Source organism: Halyomorpha halys, unplaced genomic scaffold (genome assembly GCF_000696795.3).
Source record: "Halyomorpha halys isolate HHAL.00 unplaced genomic scaffold, Hhal_1.1 Scaffold251.1, whole genome shotgun sequence".
NCBI lineage: Eukaryota > Metazoa > Arthropoda > Insecta > Hemiptera > Pentatomidae > Halyomorpha > Halyomorpha halys.
The window spans coordinates 747,140-764,610 of NW_027106674.1; the positions used below are offsets into that span (position 1 = coordinate 747,140).

The 17,471-nt window shown below is 29.5% G+C and overlaps 1 protein-coding gene across 5 annotated transcripts in view; it reads right to left on the reverse strand.

Moving 5' to 3' along the window:
* Nucleotides 1-14,818, reverse strand: part of mxt (Eukaryotic translation initiation factor mextil) — a 53,884-nt gene extending 39,066 nt beyond the window's left edge. For 3 of the 5 annotated variants that reach the window (XR_002945481.2, XM_024362453.2, XM_067045029.1), the window contains exons 1-8: nucleotides 14,658-14,818; nucleotides 14,451-14,588; nucleotides 11,325-11,500; nucleotides 9,242-9,407; nucleotides 6,435-6,506; nucleotides 4,318-4,378; nucleotides 2,362-2,513; nucleotides 822-928 (exon numbers count right to left, since the gene is read on the reverse strand). Coding sequence is in view for 4 of the 5 variants with exons in the window: in XM_024362453.2 (XP_024218221.1) it covers nucleotides 822-928; nucleotides 2,362-2,513; nucleotides 4,318-4,378; nucleotides 6,435-6,504 (390 nt within the window). In the remaining variant the exon portion in view is untranslated. The remainder of the gene's footprint in view (nucleotides 1-821; nucleotides 929-2,361; nucleotides 2,514-4,317; nucleotides 4,379-6,434; nucleotides 6,507-9,241; nucleotides 9,408-11,324; nucleotides 11,501-14,450; nucleotides 14,589-14,657) is intronic. The other 2 variants (XM_024362454.2, XM_024362455.2) reach the window with 2 other exon arrangements.
* Between the last annotated feature and the right edge of the window lie 2,653 nt (nucleotides 14,819-17,471).

Here is a 17,471-nt window from a genome sequence, read left to right on the forward strand (position 1 = left end):
TTGGCATAGAAGATAACTGAGCAAAGAAAAGCAGAACCCTTCAAAATTAGAGAAAATAAACTGATAAGGTGAAGGAATGAAACTACATATTTATATATTTTTTTGAAAAATAATTTACTTCAAATTTAAATAATGACAGACTCTGCTCATTCTTTTCAAATCTTTCATTTTTACGTACCATTATATAAAAACAGGAACCAAAATGAAAACGATATCACTTTTTAACACATTATATAATGACTACCTCGGTAGCTGGTGTAAAAAAGTAGAGTAACCCTGTAACTGGCCCTCTGCCATCCAGTTTGATTTTAGTGAATGTTGAAATATTAAAAGTAACCCTGCACATAGGGACAGTAAGATATATGCACTAGTGGTCAATACTTGCTAGTATTACTGGCAGCCACTATTGTTCATGAGCGCAGGAAGCATTATCAAAACAATGAACAAGCTTTCTAACACTTTTCTAAAAATCTGCCAACAGATCAAATCTTGTATGAAATAAACTCTATGGAACTAAACAGACTGTAAGGAATTCAGGTATGAGCTACCTAATTTTAAAACAACAATTTTTACAAATTTTTCTATTGTCAGTTGATTAGTAACACTAGGTTGACAACTTTGGTCCTCATTGTCAACATTAGTGCACACATTACTCCAGACAACATGGAGTAGCCATAGGTGGATCTGATTCCACACACCGCTATAGTAGGCTGAAATATATTCTGGGAAGCCCACCTACTACTAGCTTCAAAATATAATCTGCTTAATATACTAAATAGATTTATAAAATGAAAAACTAATAAAAGAAACATTTGACTTACATTTAATAATTCCAAATTGGTGGAGGAAATATTAATCACATCCTCATTAATCCGAACAGAATACTTATACTCAGTTGCAGATAGACAAATAGGTTTTCCTGAAGAAACTGTAAAGAAAAAAAAATATGATACACACAAATATACATATTCATTTATACAGATAGAAGTCTATAAATTATTTGTTTTTATACCATACCACATTACCTCTTCATAGACTTTAGTGGTGCTTATGACATTGTCGTTAGAGAGAGGTTGTACTAGGCAACGGAAGAAATAAATATCCCTCCTGAACTGATCCATCTAACAAACCTACTGATGATAGGATCAAAGTTTGGAGGCTACACGTTAGAAAGCATACTAATGTGTATACTAGGGTCCCTAGTGAGTGCAGACAATAAGCCCAGTCAAGAGACACAGAGGCAAATTACTACAGCAAAAAGGTATTATTTTGGTCTGGCAAATACACTAAGAAGCCTTTGCTGTCAAGATACACGAACATTTCTCTGTATTAAACATTAATTAGACCAGTACTAACTTATGCCCCAGAGACATGGCCTTAATCAAATGTGGATGGATGCTGATAGTTTGGTGATATTTAAGAAATTATAAGAAGAATGTTTCACCATATAAAGAATGGTGACCAGTATAGGTTGAGGCATAATGAGGAGGTTCATTTTCATTATCTTTTTCACTTTCAAATGTAACGTTGTTTGTTAACCGTCTAATTCCTCCACTCCCCTGCCCAAATACCTTGCATCCACCTCAAGCCATCCTTTATTCTAAAAAGGTGTATGTTCTTTATTTTCCTTTTTTCTTAACCTTTATTTTATGTATTCTAGTAGTTTGAACTGTATTTTTTATATTTCTCTTTTATTTACTTTTTTATTAGTTACTATTTTTACACTATAAATACTTTTTCATATTCTTTGTCTATTTGTACTTTTTACAGTACATCTTATTTTTATTTTCTTTATTTTACTATGTTAATTTTTATATTATTTTCACATCAATTTTAGCCAAACCTCAGTTTACTTTTATTTCATGTTATCTATTTTGTTATGATTTTAGTTGTTTATATCTTTTTTAGCCCTGAGGAAGCCCTGCAAAATGGGGCAAACGTTGACTCATAATAAATAGTTTATTTACTACTTGAGTTATTTTGACCGCACCCGAACTATCTTCCTAATATTAATTACACATACTCAATCAATGATCTTCCAATTGAAAAAAAATTCTTTTAAAATAATAATAAGTTATTTCAAAGTTTTCTTATAATTACTTCAGAACAGCAAAATTTATTCAATATATAAATATATATATTTAACTTAATTCAGAAAGGCAAAATTCATGAAAATGAATAAATAAAAATAGCTTGATGAAACCAGAGTTCCAATGTCACACTACCAACAACCGCCTAATAATGAACTTTGTCGAAATAAAATAATTCCACAATTTAAAATAAGATAAGTGAAAAAAATTGTAATATAAAATTAAAATGTTCCATACACTATCACACATAAAATAACATTACTATAAATACCTATTGATCCAAGAAGTCTGTTGCTCTCATCAGAAGCACTACTATTGATGCTTGAATTAGAACCACCAACTTCTTTAGTTCCAACTATATTCACTTCTCGCACAGGAGAAGCATTCCTTTTGATAGTATCTTCTATCAGTTGTCTTGCCATCCTGTGCCAAATTATTGTTAAGAAAAACATCTATCACAACTAAATCATCTATTTTAGAAACAACATATGAGACATTTTCAGATAAAAGCAAAAAAATATTTAGTAATAACATTTTTAAAGATAACATTCTACAAAAAATATAAGTTGTAAATAATCTGACATGCCAGATTTAATGATATATATTATTAGATATTAAAAAAAAAGTTTCACTAGTGTGGTTCCAGCAGTGAACCTGAGTTCAGTCCAATTTTCCATTTTTTCTTTGATTATAACTACATGAATAGTGATTAAAATGTGAGAGTATTGCATCTGCAATAAAGGACCATATTTTTAAAAACTTCTAATAATGAACACAATTTAATAAATTGATTTTTAAAAAACCCATAAGAATTCTATTTGAAGATCAGATATCAGTCTGCTCTTGCTGTCTTGTTAATAGGCTAATAAGAATTTTATTCTAAAAAGATTTGTAGTAACATGGACCATGAGTTTCTTCATTATTCAAATCACTGATCTTCTTTTCATTAAAATTAACGAAACGTGGTGGGTACAGTTTACTGTTTGCAGTGCAAGAGAAAGAAAATTCGACTCCATCAATAAAAATGTTCTTTTCAAAGGAAAGAAAAAGTTCTCACGGAAAACAAATTTTCCTTTCAGTTCTTGGAATATTCATACCCTTTAAATTTTGATACCTTAAAATACTCTTTTATTTATTTTTTATTTTCATTATTTTTATTTTTTGTGCCATTTCTGAAATGACCGATTCAATTACACTTATAGTAATTTAGATTTGAGTTTTTAATAACTTTTTTTGTTATTAATATTTAACTTTTTCATAATTTTTAGTTACATGATGCTAAACACTAAATAAGTTGAGTAGGTCAAGGCCTATCTAATCTTTTCACAGGATCAAGTTCAATTGAAAAAGTTTTTAAAATAAAATAAAGCATTCATACTTGTGGTATAATTCAAAAACAGGCCTTTTTACTTTTGTCTTTGGCAAAAGAAACTTCATTCACCATAACTTACAGCATCAGCATCAAGAAACATTTTTTCTTGAAAACCAACAAAAAAAAAAAAATTATAATAGGTCTTTATTACATGTCTTGTACTTATTGTAAGGTTGGTAGAGCTTCAATTTAGAATTCAAAATTTTTATAATCAACCTGGGAAACATGAGGACAAGCATTATTGTGAAGAAGTAATAAACCCATTTAAATCCAAAATTGTTAGTTTTGCTAAAAACTTAAGGGTTTCAGGCTGGATTTTATCCAACCAACTGACCTTTTTAATTGCCACAAAGGAGCCATTATTAGTCACAAGTAAATATCTACAATATATTTTTAATTTTGTGAATTTGTAAATGAACAGAAAAACACTGCTTTATTCCTTGTCACGATGTGTTTGGAGCTTGCCACCAATATTTTTAAATGTACACCTCCAATAATGCGCACTAATGTACTTATTCCTCTAATAATCATGGTCAAAAGTTAATGTAGCCAAACAAAAGCTGCTAAAACTGTTTCAAATCGTTATTCATAGGGGACCAAGTATCTCAGAATAAACATAGATTTTCATTCTCTGATGATAATGAAAATTTTTCATTATAAAGTTTTTAAATAAACTTTATACCTTGTTAATTCACAAATATAGTCTCCGCTCTTGGTAACATAATCCATGAAAATAGATACAAAAAAAAAATGAATTCAATAAGTAGATTTTGTTTAACTATTAATTGTTGAGTAGTTCAGATTAAAATTAAAAAAAAAAAAAAAAAGATGTAGAAAAGGTAATAAGTTTCTTACATTATTTTCGTTTCGTTCGGCCCAGTTATTTGTACGAGTCGTTCCTTTGCACCTGGATTAACTGTGGGAAAAATAAAATATTGTATTAGAAAAGAAAAATATTAATTTTGTTAAAATGTAATTTAAATACAATATTTACACAAATAAATTTGAAAAAATAAAATAAAAATAGTGCAATACTACTTAAAAAACAAAAATTAATTAATTATTTTAAAAATGAGCAATGTTGAGTTTTTTTTTTTATGGATTGAAATTTAATGAAAGACACAAACACCAAATAAAAACTATAACTCAAAAAAATCTTAAAAATAGTTATAAACCATTAATAAACTCTGGATAATTAGAAGCCACATTAATAACAAAGTTGTCCTTATTTTTTCCATTGTAGAGATACCTTTTGTTCACCATAAATCTTCCAATTAGTCTTTCCTGATAGCTTGGCATTCCTTTTTTGTAATTTAAAAATACATGTAATAGAAAGAGAAAGGTTAGGACAGGTAGAGGTTCCAATACTAAAAATATAAAAATATGTGGTGGAATTTATCAAGGAGACTCGTTAAGTCCTCTACGGTTAGCCCTAGCACCTTTAAGTTATATCCTAAAAAGAAGTAACATACCAACTGAAAATAGATGACTATGGATCCAAGATAGCCATTAGATGGACGATCTGAAGTTATATGCGAAAAATCAAGACCGGCTGAAATGCATGCTAGAACTTGTGTCAGCTTTAAATAGTTCTATCTGCATGTCTTTAGGTCTCAGAAAGTGTGTGATAATAAATGTAATCAAAGGAAAAATAAAAGAAAGGCGTTCTTTATAACTTCGCCCACAAGATATACTGAGACACCAATATCTAGGAGAAACCTACAAATATGTACAACAATTCGCCCTGTCAATGATTTAGAGGTAAAATACAGACATAACTTTTTTTTACAGCACTAATGTCTTTTTTCGTTGATGGTTTGAAAGACAATAATCCTCCAAGGCTTGAATAAGATTTTCTCAATCTTATTTAGAATAAATCAGCTTGTGTTTCATCTTGATAAGTTTTTTCTTTAAAACATTCTTCTCTTCTTTTATTTTTTCATAATCTTCCTTTTTTATTTCTGATTGGGAGGCCTGTGATAAACTTCATCCAAAGTGATAACTTCAGAGCCTACTGCCCCCTTCCTGCAGTTGCCTGTAATAAATCTAACTTTCATAATTTGCTGAGAAACTGTAGACTAGCTCTTAAAAAATAAAAAACGTTCAAAGAAATATCTAAATCACAAAGAACAGATTTTGAAGAACTTAATCCAAAGGTTTAAAAAAAAATAAACAGGCTTAGTACTGGATAAAAAACTGTACAGCATAACTGGAAAGACCCAACTGATATCTTTATAACTTCTTATAATTCACTGTTCAAAAATCGTTCTTGTAAAACATCATTGTTATAATTCATGACCTCAAAAGATCTTACGAGTAAAGGATTTAGATTTAACAGGTGACTAAGCACTTACTCTGAAAACGCACTTACTCCACATTACCTTACTTATCAATGATAGCTACTTTAAATTGAAATGAGTTCCTCCTTGCACGCACACACACATGCATGCACGTACACACTCATATATACCATTATTGAGTTAACATACCAATATTATTGTGCACATTGATTTAGTACGAAAAGCATTTAAGGGTCAAAACCTTTTTAGCCAATGAGAGAGTATCATTTTTCTCTCTATTGTTGAAAACCCTTAATAAAACTAATGACTAGTTGTAATATATAGAAAGCCATGGCAAAATAAAAATAAAAAATCATTAATGTAAATCCAGAAAGTTATAAAGGAGAAAACCTCTTCAGCAACGGATAAACATTAATAATTATTCTGATTAATATACTTATAACTGCTTATTGAAGTTATTTTCACATCATTAAATACATTTAATACAAAACACATGCAAGAATAAAAAAAAAACTGTATTATGTGCAATTAACTGTAAAAACACACATTAAACATTTTTAAAAAAAGTTTAATGAACATGTTAAGAGGTAAATAAGCTGCTAACATTCGGCCAAATATTAGTTCATTGTGGACTATTCAATAATGCTTGTTGATAGGCTAAGAACATTTTACCTCTCTGAAAGGAGATGACAGTTTCACTTAGTTCTTCAATCATGTGAACTCTTCTGCCTTTGATTCCCATCACTAACACACACAATACACATTACAAGGCCTAATAATACTCTGCTCATATAAAGTTTTTCCTTTTTTTTTTTTTGTTCTACAATCGTTTAGTTGAAAAAATAATCTAAATAAATTGCAGATAAGAAGTATTAAGCATTATATCAATGTTGCCAAACTCATTAATCCAATTATTAGATGAAATATTTTTAAACAAATATATCTCGATCTCAAAACATTACAATATTTATACATAGATCAAACAAATAAAAAATTAATATAGAAAGGTAATAAATTATGCCTATGCCAAAAATATAAGTATCGAACATAGTGAGTCCAATTTATACAATTAGTAAGGAAAAATAACAAATAAATTGTGAGGTCCCTACTAAAAATTTGTAAAAGTTTAGATGAAAAAACCTTTATCAATTATAAAACATTAAGTTCCTGCCAAGTTACAAAACTAGCATAAGAACATGGAATGTTAAAAATTCTAGAACTGCAGATGGGTTCTATTGAGATCAAATAACACCTAAAATATAATGTTACAAGAAAAGTGATTATCACAAAGGGACTCATAAAAAAAATATCAAGAAATACAATTCTTGATAATGAAAGAACAATTATCACAGCATGGATACTGGATTTTTCAGTTACAATCGAATTATTTGTGTTTATCTCTTAAAATACATAAAGATATTAATACAAATATTCATCCACAAATACATGCTTGGCCAGCATTGTTCAATTATGTTTTATATTCTATGGTAGTGGAATTACAATCAAAATATGTAAAGGTTACCATAATGTGTCATTTAAGCCACAGTACTATTTACAGGCCAATTATCAATCTAATTGAAAACTGAGAAATATACAACCACATTCAACATTAAATCATAAAATACAGAGAGTAAATACCTGGCCCCAGATAAAATCTAAAAAAACACAGACTGCAAGTTTTGCAGAAACAAATTAGGTCACTAAGACTAGACCACCAAATAGCACAGTAAAGAATGAAAACACAGATGTTTATACTGACAGCAGTAAAGACAATAGAATCCTTTGGCTAGAATAACAATACTAAGAACTTAGCTCAGGTGAAAGTGAGAGAATAGAAAGAAAGCTACCCCCTACAAATGAACGCACAAGTCACTATAAATACTGACAACCAAATTTTACTGAACACGATTAATAATCCATACATCCATGATCATTTTACAAACCAAATTAAAATTAACTCAATAGTACTTAATAATTTAATGAACATAATAACAGTAAAACGGATGAAGACACATACAGGGACTGAGAGCAATGTATGGTCTGATTACCTAGTTAAAGAAGTGGGTAAAAGTGGCGGCATTCATACAAAAATACCCTTTATTCTACATAAAGTGGGATCTAACTCTTGATTTTGTCCAAATGTGAATGACCAAGTTAATTTTACATTTAACTTGGTCACCCACATTTGGGCATATTAAATTCATTCCACACAACACAATTATAGAGATGTAAATAGTAATTATCACAAACTAACACAACTACTCACAGAAAATGGTAATATTAAATAATATCTTTGAATGGAATATGGTCCGAGTGCGGTCAAAAAAACTCAAATAGTAAATGATTATACTATTTTTATTGAGCCAACGTTTCGCCCCACGTTGTAGTGCTTCGTCAGGGCTGTTTTGACAGGAGTCAAAGTCAGTGTGGCTCTGACTTTGACTCCTGTCAAAACAGCCCTGATGAAGCCCTGCAACGTGGGGCGAAACGTTGGCTCAATAAAAAATAGTATAATCATTTACTATTTGAGTTTTTTTGACCGCACTCGGACCATATTCCATTCATCTATACACACGTTCAATCAGTAATCTTCCAGTAAATAATATCTTAAATGATTTAACATTGAACTAACAGATTTAAACAATGAAGATGGACAAATCCAAAATTGTAACCATATAATTTATGTCTGTAAGTTATTTGACAGATGACTTGATTTAGAAAAGAATACTTCTTGAAAATGGAATACTTAAGATAGAAAAAATTTTGTTTTTTAAGCTATGACAGACTCGATGAAATTTATTAAAAATACAGACTTTGACTCACAGGCCATAGATGGATAGAGCATAGGCAATTTTCTTGTTGGCTTGATTTTTGTTTATTAAATTTGCTTTTTTTTATTTTCCAGTTTCATGTTTAAATTTTCATAACACTTAATGGACATTGGCATTATTAAATTACCATTCATGTAGCATTCCTTTAAGGCATGGAACAAGTTTACATCAAATAAACAATCCTTATGTGGGGATACAATGTAAGAAAAAAAAAGGATAAATTCATTCAATTTAAACTTGAATTTTAGGAAAATTACTAATTATAATATATAATTGTACTAAATAATAGTTAACACAGCTTAGCACGAAGTGTAACTTTCAAAATTTATAAAAACAAATTGGAAATCACCAACCTACACTCATGAATTCCATACAGGGAGAGCATTAATAATCAGATTATTTTCTATAGCAGGACAATTATACCAACAATGCTGAGAGTCCAGAAAATGTTTTTATTAAATAGTGATGTAACTATGCTTAAAAAACCAAGAGCAAGTAATAACTAATTCATTCAATAAATTAATATAGATATAATATTTAATTACAATTTTTAAGAAGTTATGTATTGTATTGTGCACAGATGACCATAAAAAGGTGATATAGTTGACATAGAAACACAAAAAAAAAAAAAAACTGAAAATATAATACCTTTCCCCGAATCCGAATTCCTTATAACAACTTCATCTTTACAATAATTCTTCCCAGGAATTTTAAGAGGGCAGCCATATTTACCAGATGATTTCAACACTTCTCCTGGCCCGAGATATTGTTGTTCATTATCAGATAACGCTTCACCACATGGTTCACCACCAAACTATAATTAATTCCTCAATTATTATAGTATACGTTTAAAAATAACATTAAAATCAATATAAACTTGAATTGGTTATTTCAGGTTATGTCGCTTCTAAAATTATCAATTCAACTGTACAAAACTCTGTTTTCAATATAAACTTACTTAAGAAAAAGTAAAGTACAAATACAAATTCCATATGAAGGAGTAGTAAATAAAAATATAAATGAAAACTTAATGGAATAAACTACAAAAATTTATTCTTGAGATTTTCAAGATAATTATGACTGATTGATGATCAACCAATTGCTATAAAACATGAGCAGTCTGGTAAAAAAAACTTGTAGATTATGACATCAATTACAAATAACTGGTAACGGTTATGTTAAAAAACTGACAACTCGCCTGGATTCCTCTCACTGGATCTACCTTTTTGTGGTATTGCTCATTACCAGATGTTAGAAGAGCAAAAAGCCTACTACTGTCAGGTGTATATTGAGTGGACTGTATTACCATTGGTAGTACAGTCCACTCAAAATTGTAATTTTTACAGCACTATTTTGTAATGAATTTTTAAGTAATAAGTAGTAGGCCAACACAGTGCATTAACCCATTTTGCAGGTAGAAGAGTGAGTGAGTTATTTTCTTTTGTTTTTGTATATACTTTGTTGTTTAGTAGTAAGCCAAATGCAAATTTGTAGATATTTTTTGTATATAGTTCGTTTTTAATTAATTTTATAAAAATGGATTTTTTTTTGTTCCTACTATGTTCAATGAATGAACCTTACCAGAATCCTAAAAAGTTTCTGTCTTAATAACAATGATCTGTCACAGAAAGAAAAAAGGATTCCAAGATTATTGAAAAAGACTGATGAATAAATAATCAGTTTTAATCATAAGGATAAAATAAAATATAAGAACAATGTCTAACCATAAACAAATAAATGTCATAAACTTCTAATAAGACTCCCCCTCATGTAGGTCTGACTTGGTTTAGCTGGCATTTTAAAAAATAATTGACCAATTCCACAATTCTTACACGAGTAAATGGTCTCACATCCCTATGTCCACAGACTAATAATCACTAACTTTGCTAAAGGTGTGATTTCAATAATTCAGCTCCTCTCAGACAAATCCTCAACAGCTTTTCTTCATTTCTCTATTCCTAAAAGCCTAAGATTATCCATAACATCTTCTAATCAAGACAAATTAACTCTTTATTTTTCTTCTGACCCTTCCTTAATCTTCTTTATTTGGGCATGAGTGTATTTGAATTCAGGCAGCATACATGAACCATTCAGGGGAATGCTTAAAGGATGGAAAGGAATTGGAGGCAGGTCCATCCACAACCTCCTCCTAATGTGAAGAAACCTCAAGAGGTGACAATTGGATTTATAGATTCTTCCCTTTGGTCAAATTGCTATGAAGTACACTGAGACTTTCTTCCAAACAATCAACATCTATATTAACCATATTTGAACTAATTGTTCCTTGATTAATGTGACCTCATGATCAAGTGAAGGTCCTTATTGGACAAAACATGGCAAAAATCCAGCAGGAACGTCATTTTGCTGCATGACAACACCAACTGCACACTACTCACTTAATAAGTCAAAAGCTCGATGAAATGTTCTAGGAAACACTTGACACAAACCATTTAGTCCAGATTGTGAATCACATGTTTGGATCATTGAAAGCAGTTTAATGAGGACTTTAAGACAACCACCATTGATGTGCGTGTTGAAGGTTTGCTGCTTAAATGACCTAAGAAATAGCCCATCTTTAAACAATAAAGGATAAAATAAAAAGTTTCTAATTTGGTGGAAAAAATTTGTCCATAAGGAAGGTAATTATGTAGAAACATAGTATATTTTGTTTTAACCATTTAGATATCTGAATAAGAATTATTTATTAAATTATTAATGACATATGCTTTACCTCTTGTTGCAGTGGTGACCTCTTGTTATAATAAGAAAAAAATCCAAGTGGTGGCTGCCATCTACTAGCTCTAAGTTCGACTATTTGTAGTAAATTTAATCTTGACTGAGAATCAAGACTTATTTCATTAATACCAGATCTTAATATTTCAAAGATTTTTTCTAGCCTTTCTGAACCTACAAAAAATTAAAGAATAATGAACATAAACAGTATGTTTACACTGGAATATCAAAATAGCATCACTTTTATTTTAGACACTAAAAACGTTTTAATTTCATCCAGTTTGAAACCAGTTGTTATACCATAATTACTATACCATTTTCCTGATGAAGTATTGCCCTGGATAAAACTTAAAGTTTTCTTTAACAAGTTTGCATTCATCAGATTTAGAGTTGAAAAACCAATGGTCAATGTTAAGATTTTTATTCCTTACTCTACCTTTTATTCCTTACCCCTTAATTCTCCTCTCCAGGCCGTTTTTATCTTCTGGCTACATTCCTAATAACAGCTCTCCTTCCTATTCTTCTTCTTGGAGCTCCTAAGCCCTACCACTACTACCTTCTACCTATAAATGAAATGCTTGAATTGTTTGCCCACTAATGAAGGAAACTCGCCTTCAATAAGACACAAATCCCTCTGATTCTTATTATCATGCTCTTAAATAGCTTCAAGTGATCAGATGCTCTGGAGCGATAAGCATTGATTGATGAGGAATTGTAAAACTATTATAACTATTTTTAATTTATTGGTTAGTTACAAGGAACATATTCCAGGAGCCTTAGAGTTGTTTTCTCTCAGTTATAATGAACATAATGAGAGTTAGAATAGTTGCCCATAATATTAAGAATTTTTCCCATTTTTCAAAATTTTCAGTCTTGAGAAATAAACACCTGACTGCCAGTTTGATTTTTTTTTGTGAATGCCTCAACAACCGTTTTCTGTAAAGGAAAAAATCGGCATAAATTTGTCTAATGAAATGGGGCAATTGTGTGAGAAATCTTGTGACTAAAATAAGGACATCTCATTCCGCCACATTCAGAATTTTAAAAACCAAGAAAGGATAATTGAAAAATTCAATAAGTGTCATGAAGTTAAGAAGAAACTTCTCAAAACAACACTTTGGAAACCACTTTTTAGTTGGTTTAAACAATGATGAACAAACAACATAGCCAGTAATGCTTCTATCCTTCCGACTAAAGTAAATGAGCCAAATTCTCTTTAATGAAAAAGAAAAAAAAAGAGCAAATTTTAGAAAAAAAGTTAATGGACATAGTACTACAGACAAGCAAACACCATTAAAGTATTGTTTCTAATCATAATTATATTTAGGTTACAAATAAACATTTTAATTACAAATAAAATGTTCTGGGAACAAATTCATTTTTATTATAAAACCCATTTTCTACAAGTAATACTAATACTGAAAAAACTGATAATGGATGATCAATTTTGATATCTAAAACTATCTATACCAGGGCTGGCCAACAAATCAATCGATTGTAGAAGACAAAACTTTCTAGCAATAGTTTAATGCATTCTGGGAATTCCTAAAATTCTGACAGCCTGACACTGTGATCTTCACCCACCCAGCACAATTTTGACTTAAGTATTATATTTGTCACCAGACGCAATGTGTAAACGCAACAGTTACGACTCAACTCATAGAAGGACACAGTCAGTTAGCTTGAATAGCTGGTTGTGTCACATAGTAGTTTCATTTCTTTTGTATGAACAGTATTATTATTAATCAATATTATTTATCATCGGTGTCGACGTTGAGTTTCAATTTTTCTTCTGTTTAAAATGCCTTTTCTATGTTTTAAATTAAATTCCTTTTTTTAACTATCTATTTACTTGATAAGTGAACATTCACGGTAACAGATCTCTAAACTGTGGGCATTACACAGATTAAGAGAATAATATGAGACAGTACTAAAAATATATTAGGAATAACAATAATTCTATTTAAATTAATAAGTCAGAATTGTAAACGTTAATAAATATATTCCAATTTTAACATAACTCTTGGAAATTTGAATATATCTTTAATATACTTGAATTGCTGTCCCCGATCATAATATGCAGTATTGTTATTATGTCTCTCAATGTAACAAAGATAATTACCACAGTTCAGGAGTTGTTGGATTTTCTAGGAAAATATTCAATTCAATATTTGTTCTTTAAATTGTTATATTTCCTTGAACATGAGTAGTAAACCAAAAAAATCGAAATTCCATTACTTCAATAAAGAATGGGAACTCAATTACTTTTTTACAATGGTGAATAATAAATATTGTTATTTAATATTCACTGGAATGCACCTTATATTGAACCACAGTGTATAAACATAGTATGCATTTCGCACCCCTTCTTCCTCCTTAGACTACACCTATGACAATAAGTTGATCGTGACACACTTTTAAAATAGAAAGTAGATCTTATATACAGAAAAGTTGGCCACCCCTGATCTATGCTGATAGATATTATCTCGTTTTGCTTTTGCACTATCTTCAATACTCAGTGGCGGTCAAGTGAATTTGAATCAGCTAGAAAGTCTTGAATAGTGACAGTATTAGAGTTTTTTATTGTTTATCAGAATTATCCTAATATATCTTAACAAAAGCAGGAAAGAAAGTTATCCAAGAGGTTATCTACCATTTTGGTTAAAGAAAAAAGGCCTAGATTTATTCAGTAGACGCACCAACAAATAAAATCAAGGTCTGATTTGAACCAGTGATACAATAAAATAAATGTGCGTCTGACGCATATAAATGTATTTAAACTAACACTTAAAAGTTATATTTTTAACTATATGTAGATGCTTCAATGTTTTAAACCAATAAATTAATAAATAAGATTAAACAAGTAATTATACCATGAATTCTATAGCAGTTTTATCAATAACAATATCTCTTTGAAGTTGATAATTTTAGAAAATTTAGTTTGAAAAACCTATTTGTAAAAACACTATTTCTTAACAAAACTATTTCAAACTAGTGAGTTAGCCAGTAACATGACACTAAGCCATTATGCAATAGGATTGATTATTTTTCGCCCAGTATAATATAAAATATTTAATAACAATTTTTTAATGGGAAAACACAAAAATTTTCACTAAAAACTTACCCTGGCAATTCTCTTCAAGCTGGGAACCATGATTTCGAAGACGTTGTACTAATTCATTGGTCAAATGAGAAATATTATTTTGGTCATTCTTCTGAATTGCTTCAGAAACAAGATCAAGTATTTTGAAGGTATCCTGTACTAAAGGAATAGAAATCATTAGTTTGTAATACATAAATCATAGTTATTCTCAAATTACTATTTACATACACTGGTCAATAGCAGCTTCAGATTTCACCACAATATCTGGGGATTCATACGCTGTAATAAATTAAACCCATAGATTAAAAAATAAATAAAAAACAGTAAATTAAATTGATCAAATCACTAACTAAAAATTCATATAAATTACATTATCAAAATTCAAATATATTGTAACCAAAAAGAAAATGTGACAGTAATTTTTTTTTATTTAAATTTCATCATCAAAACTCATTTTCGTAATAGGTCTGATCCAATGACCAATTTTGACTTTTAAAAACTGTCAGAAAGAGTACTAAGTTGGAAGAAACCTATTAATAATAAAAAAAAAAAAAACCTTTAGAATAATTTTACAGGCATTTTTGTTTAGTATTTTTCTGAATTTCATGAGAATAACACTAAGTACAGTTCTTACAGTTACCCAGGAAACACCACAATGAGGTGACCATTCTTCACTTCTCTTTAATTTCATCAAATATAATATTGATTTTTGTTCTTTCCTGAAAAATAAGACTTGCACATCTCAACAGTCCCTCCTAATTGAATTAGAGAATCAAAAATCTACGTGAACTAGAGTGAGAGCAGTGCCTTTAGGGGATCTCAACTTTTATCTGACCATGTCAGACTAAAAGCTTCCTGATCTACTCAGTTATTTATTGATAGTGTACAGCATTCAGTCTTATAAATTTTTGACATTCATAACTAAGCATATGATATTGGGAGAAAATTCAGCATTGAATTTCCTCATTCAATACACTTGTGCTTGTGGGCGGCTTGTTGGCATAGATCCTTGACTTCAAATAACCACATAAAACGAAATCTAAAGGTGTTAAATAGCATGATCTAAGCAGCCAATGAAAGAATTTATGGTCAGGAAATGTCTTATGCAGTAATTGAATTATTTATTGGGCTTTATGGTATGTGGCACTATCTAGTTGAAACTACATGTTGTCCACGTCAATATCATACATTCTAGGCAGAAAGAACTATGTTATCATGACACCACAACGAGTACCAGAAACATTCTCTGCTTGAACAGCTTCATTTTCAAAAGGCATGGTCCAATGATGACTTCAGTCCAAAATCTGCACCAAACAGGGACACGTAAAGGATGTATTTGTTTTTCAACAATCACATGGGGCTCTCTAAACCTCAAATGAGTGTATTTGAATTTACGCAGCATACATGAACCATTCAAAGGATTGTAGTTCTGGTGTCAACTGAACTTTGTAAGCATAGATCACAGATCATTAGTAAGTTATTGCAGTGATATTTTAGATCTCTTATTAAGCAAAAGCAAAAAGTGTTCACTGTAACCAATAACAGCACAGAGACATGGAAAATTAAACAGTTACCTATTTAATATTATGAAAAATATTAAAAAGGTTGATTAATAGTAATAATGACAAGAAAACATTCTTATTTTAATGATATCAGAAAATGTGTATATTTTGTATGCAAAAAGTCAGAATTTATTTGATAAATCTATATTAAGAATACTGGAAGACTATTGATTGACCGTGTGTAAAGATGAAAGGAATATGGTCCGGGTGCGGTCAAAAAAGAACAAAAAAATAGTAATGGAAGATTATTGATTGACCGTGTGTAAAGATGAAAGGAATATGGTCCGGGTGCGGTCAAAAAAACTCAAATAGTAGAATTATACTATTTTAATAAAATAAAAAATAAAATAGTATAATTCTACTATTTGAGTTTTTTTGACCACACCCGGACCATATTCCTTTCATCTTATATTAAGAATAATTTACTTCTTATAAATAATTCTTTTGAAATAGAAGATTATTTGACATTTTTATTGGCATTTGCATTTTGTGGATAAATAATATTTATTTGATCATTTGTAAGTGAAATAAGTATTTTTAGTTTTTGGATTGTAAACTTAAATATTTTGAGTATTTGAACATAAAAATAGTTTTTGATAAGAAGCCGAAAAAATCTAAATCGAAAGTCTAAATTGAAAATATGCCGATTGCTGTTCACTGGTGGTTGACAACATATTACAGCAGCCAAAACTTATAAAACGTATTATTTTACATATATAAAGTAGATTAAGTTTTAAAAGGCTTAAAAACTAATTAATAATAATGTTTGAACATAAAAAGACATAAAGTGATGATCGAAAAGATAAAATACTCTCATTTGTTCAATATTATTAGCTCATGACACACACTAATCAAGTCAAGTGGACTTTGCAGTTCCTCCTCAGAATCCAACCAGGCATGGCATGTGCAATCTCCTGATAGAAAATGATTTCATAATCTCACTGTGAGTGTTATTTAAAGATTATGAAATCACCAATTGGCAAACATAATAATTTAAACAAAGTAAATAGATAGTAAATTGTTATAGTGATCATGATCAATTAAATCTTCAAACAAACATATTTAAAACTATTTCAAGTGAAGTTATGAAATGGAACTTAATTATGAAGAATTACAAAAAGAAGTCATTTCAACCACCAGTGAACTTCAATCAAGATCCAACCGCCAGTGAGCTTCAATTAAGATCCAACCACAAGTATTTTATGAAAATTATAAAATTTTATTTAATGTAATTTAATATTTAAATGAATGTAACATTTATCTTTTAAATTTAAAATTGTTATAATTTTTGTTTATATAAGAAATGACCAATGCTTTCTCAAGTTGCTTTCTAATCAAATATTCCAATCTTTTTTTATACTAATTTTAAACATTTAATTTTCAATAAATTATGTACTAATTAAAGTACAGTAATTAAAGTAGTAAAACTTGTAGTCAGATGTGTTAATTATATACTATTTCAATAGCAACCCAATAAATA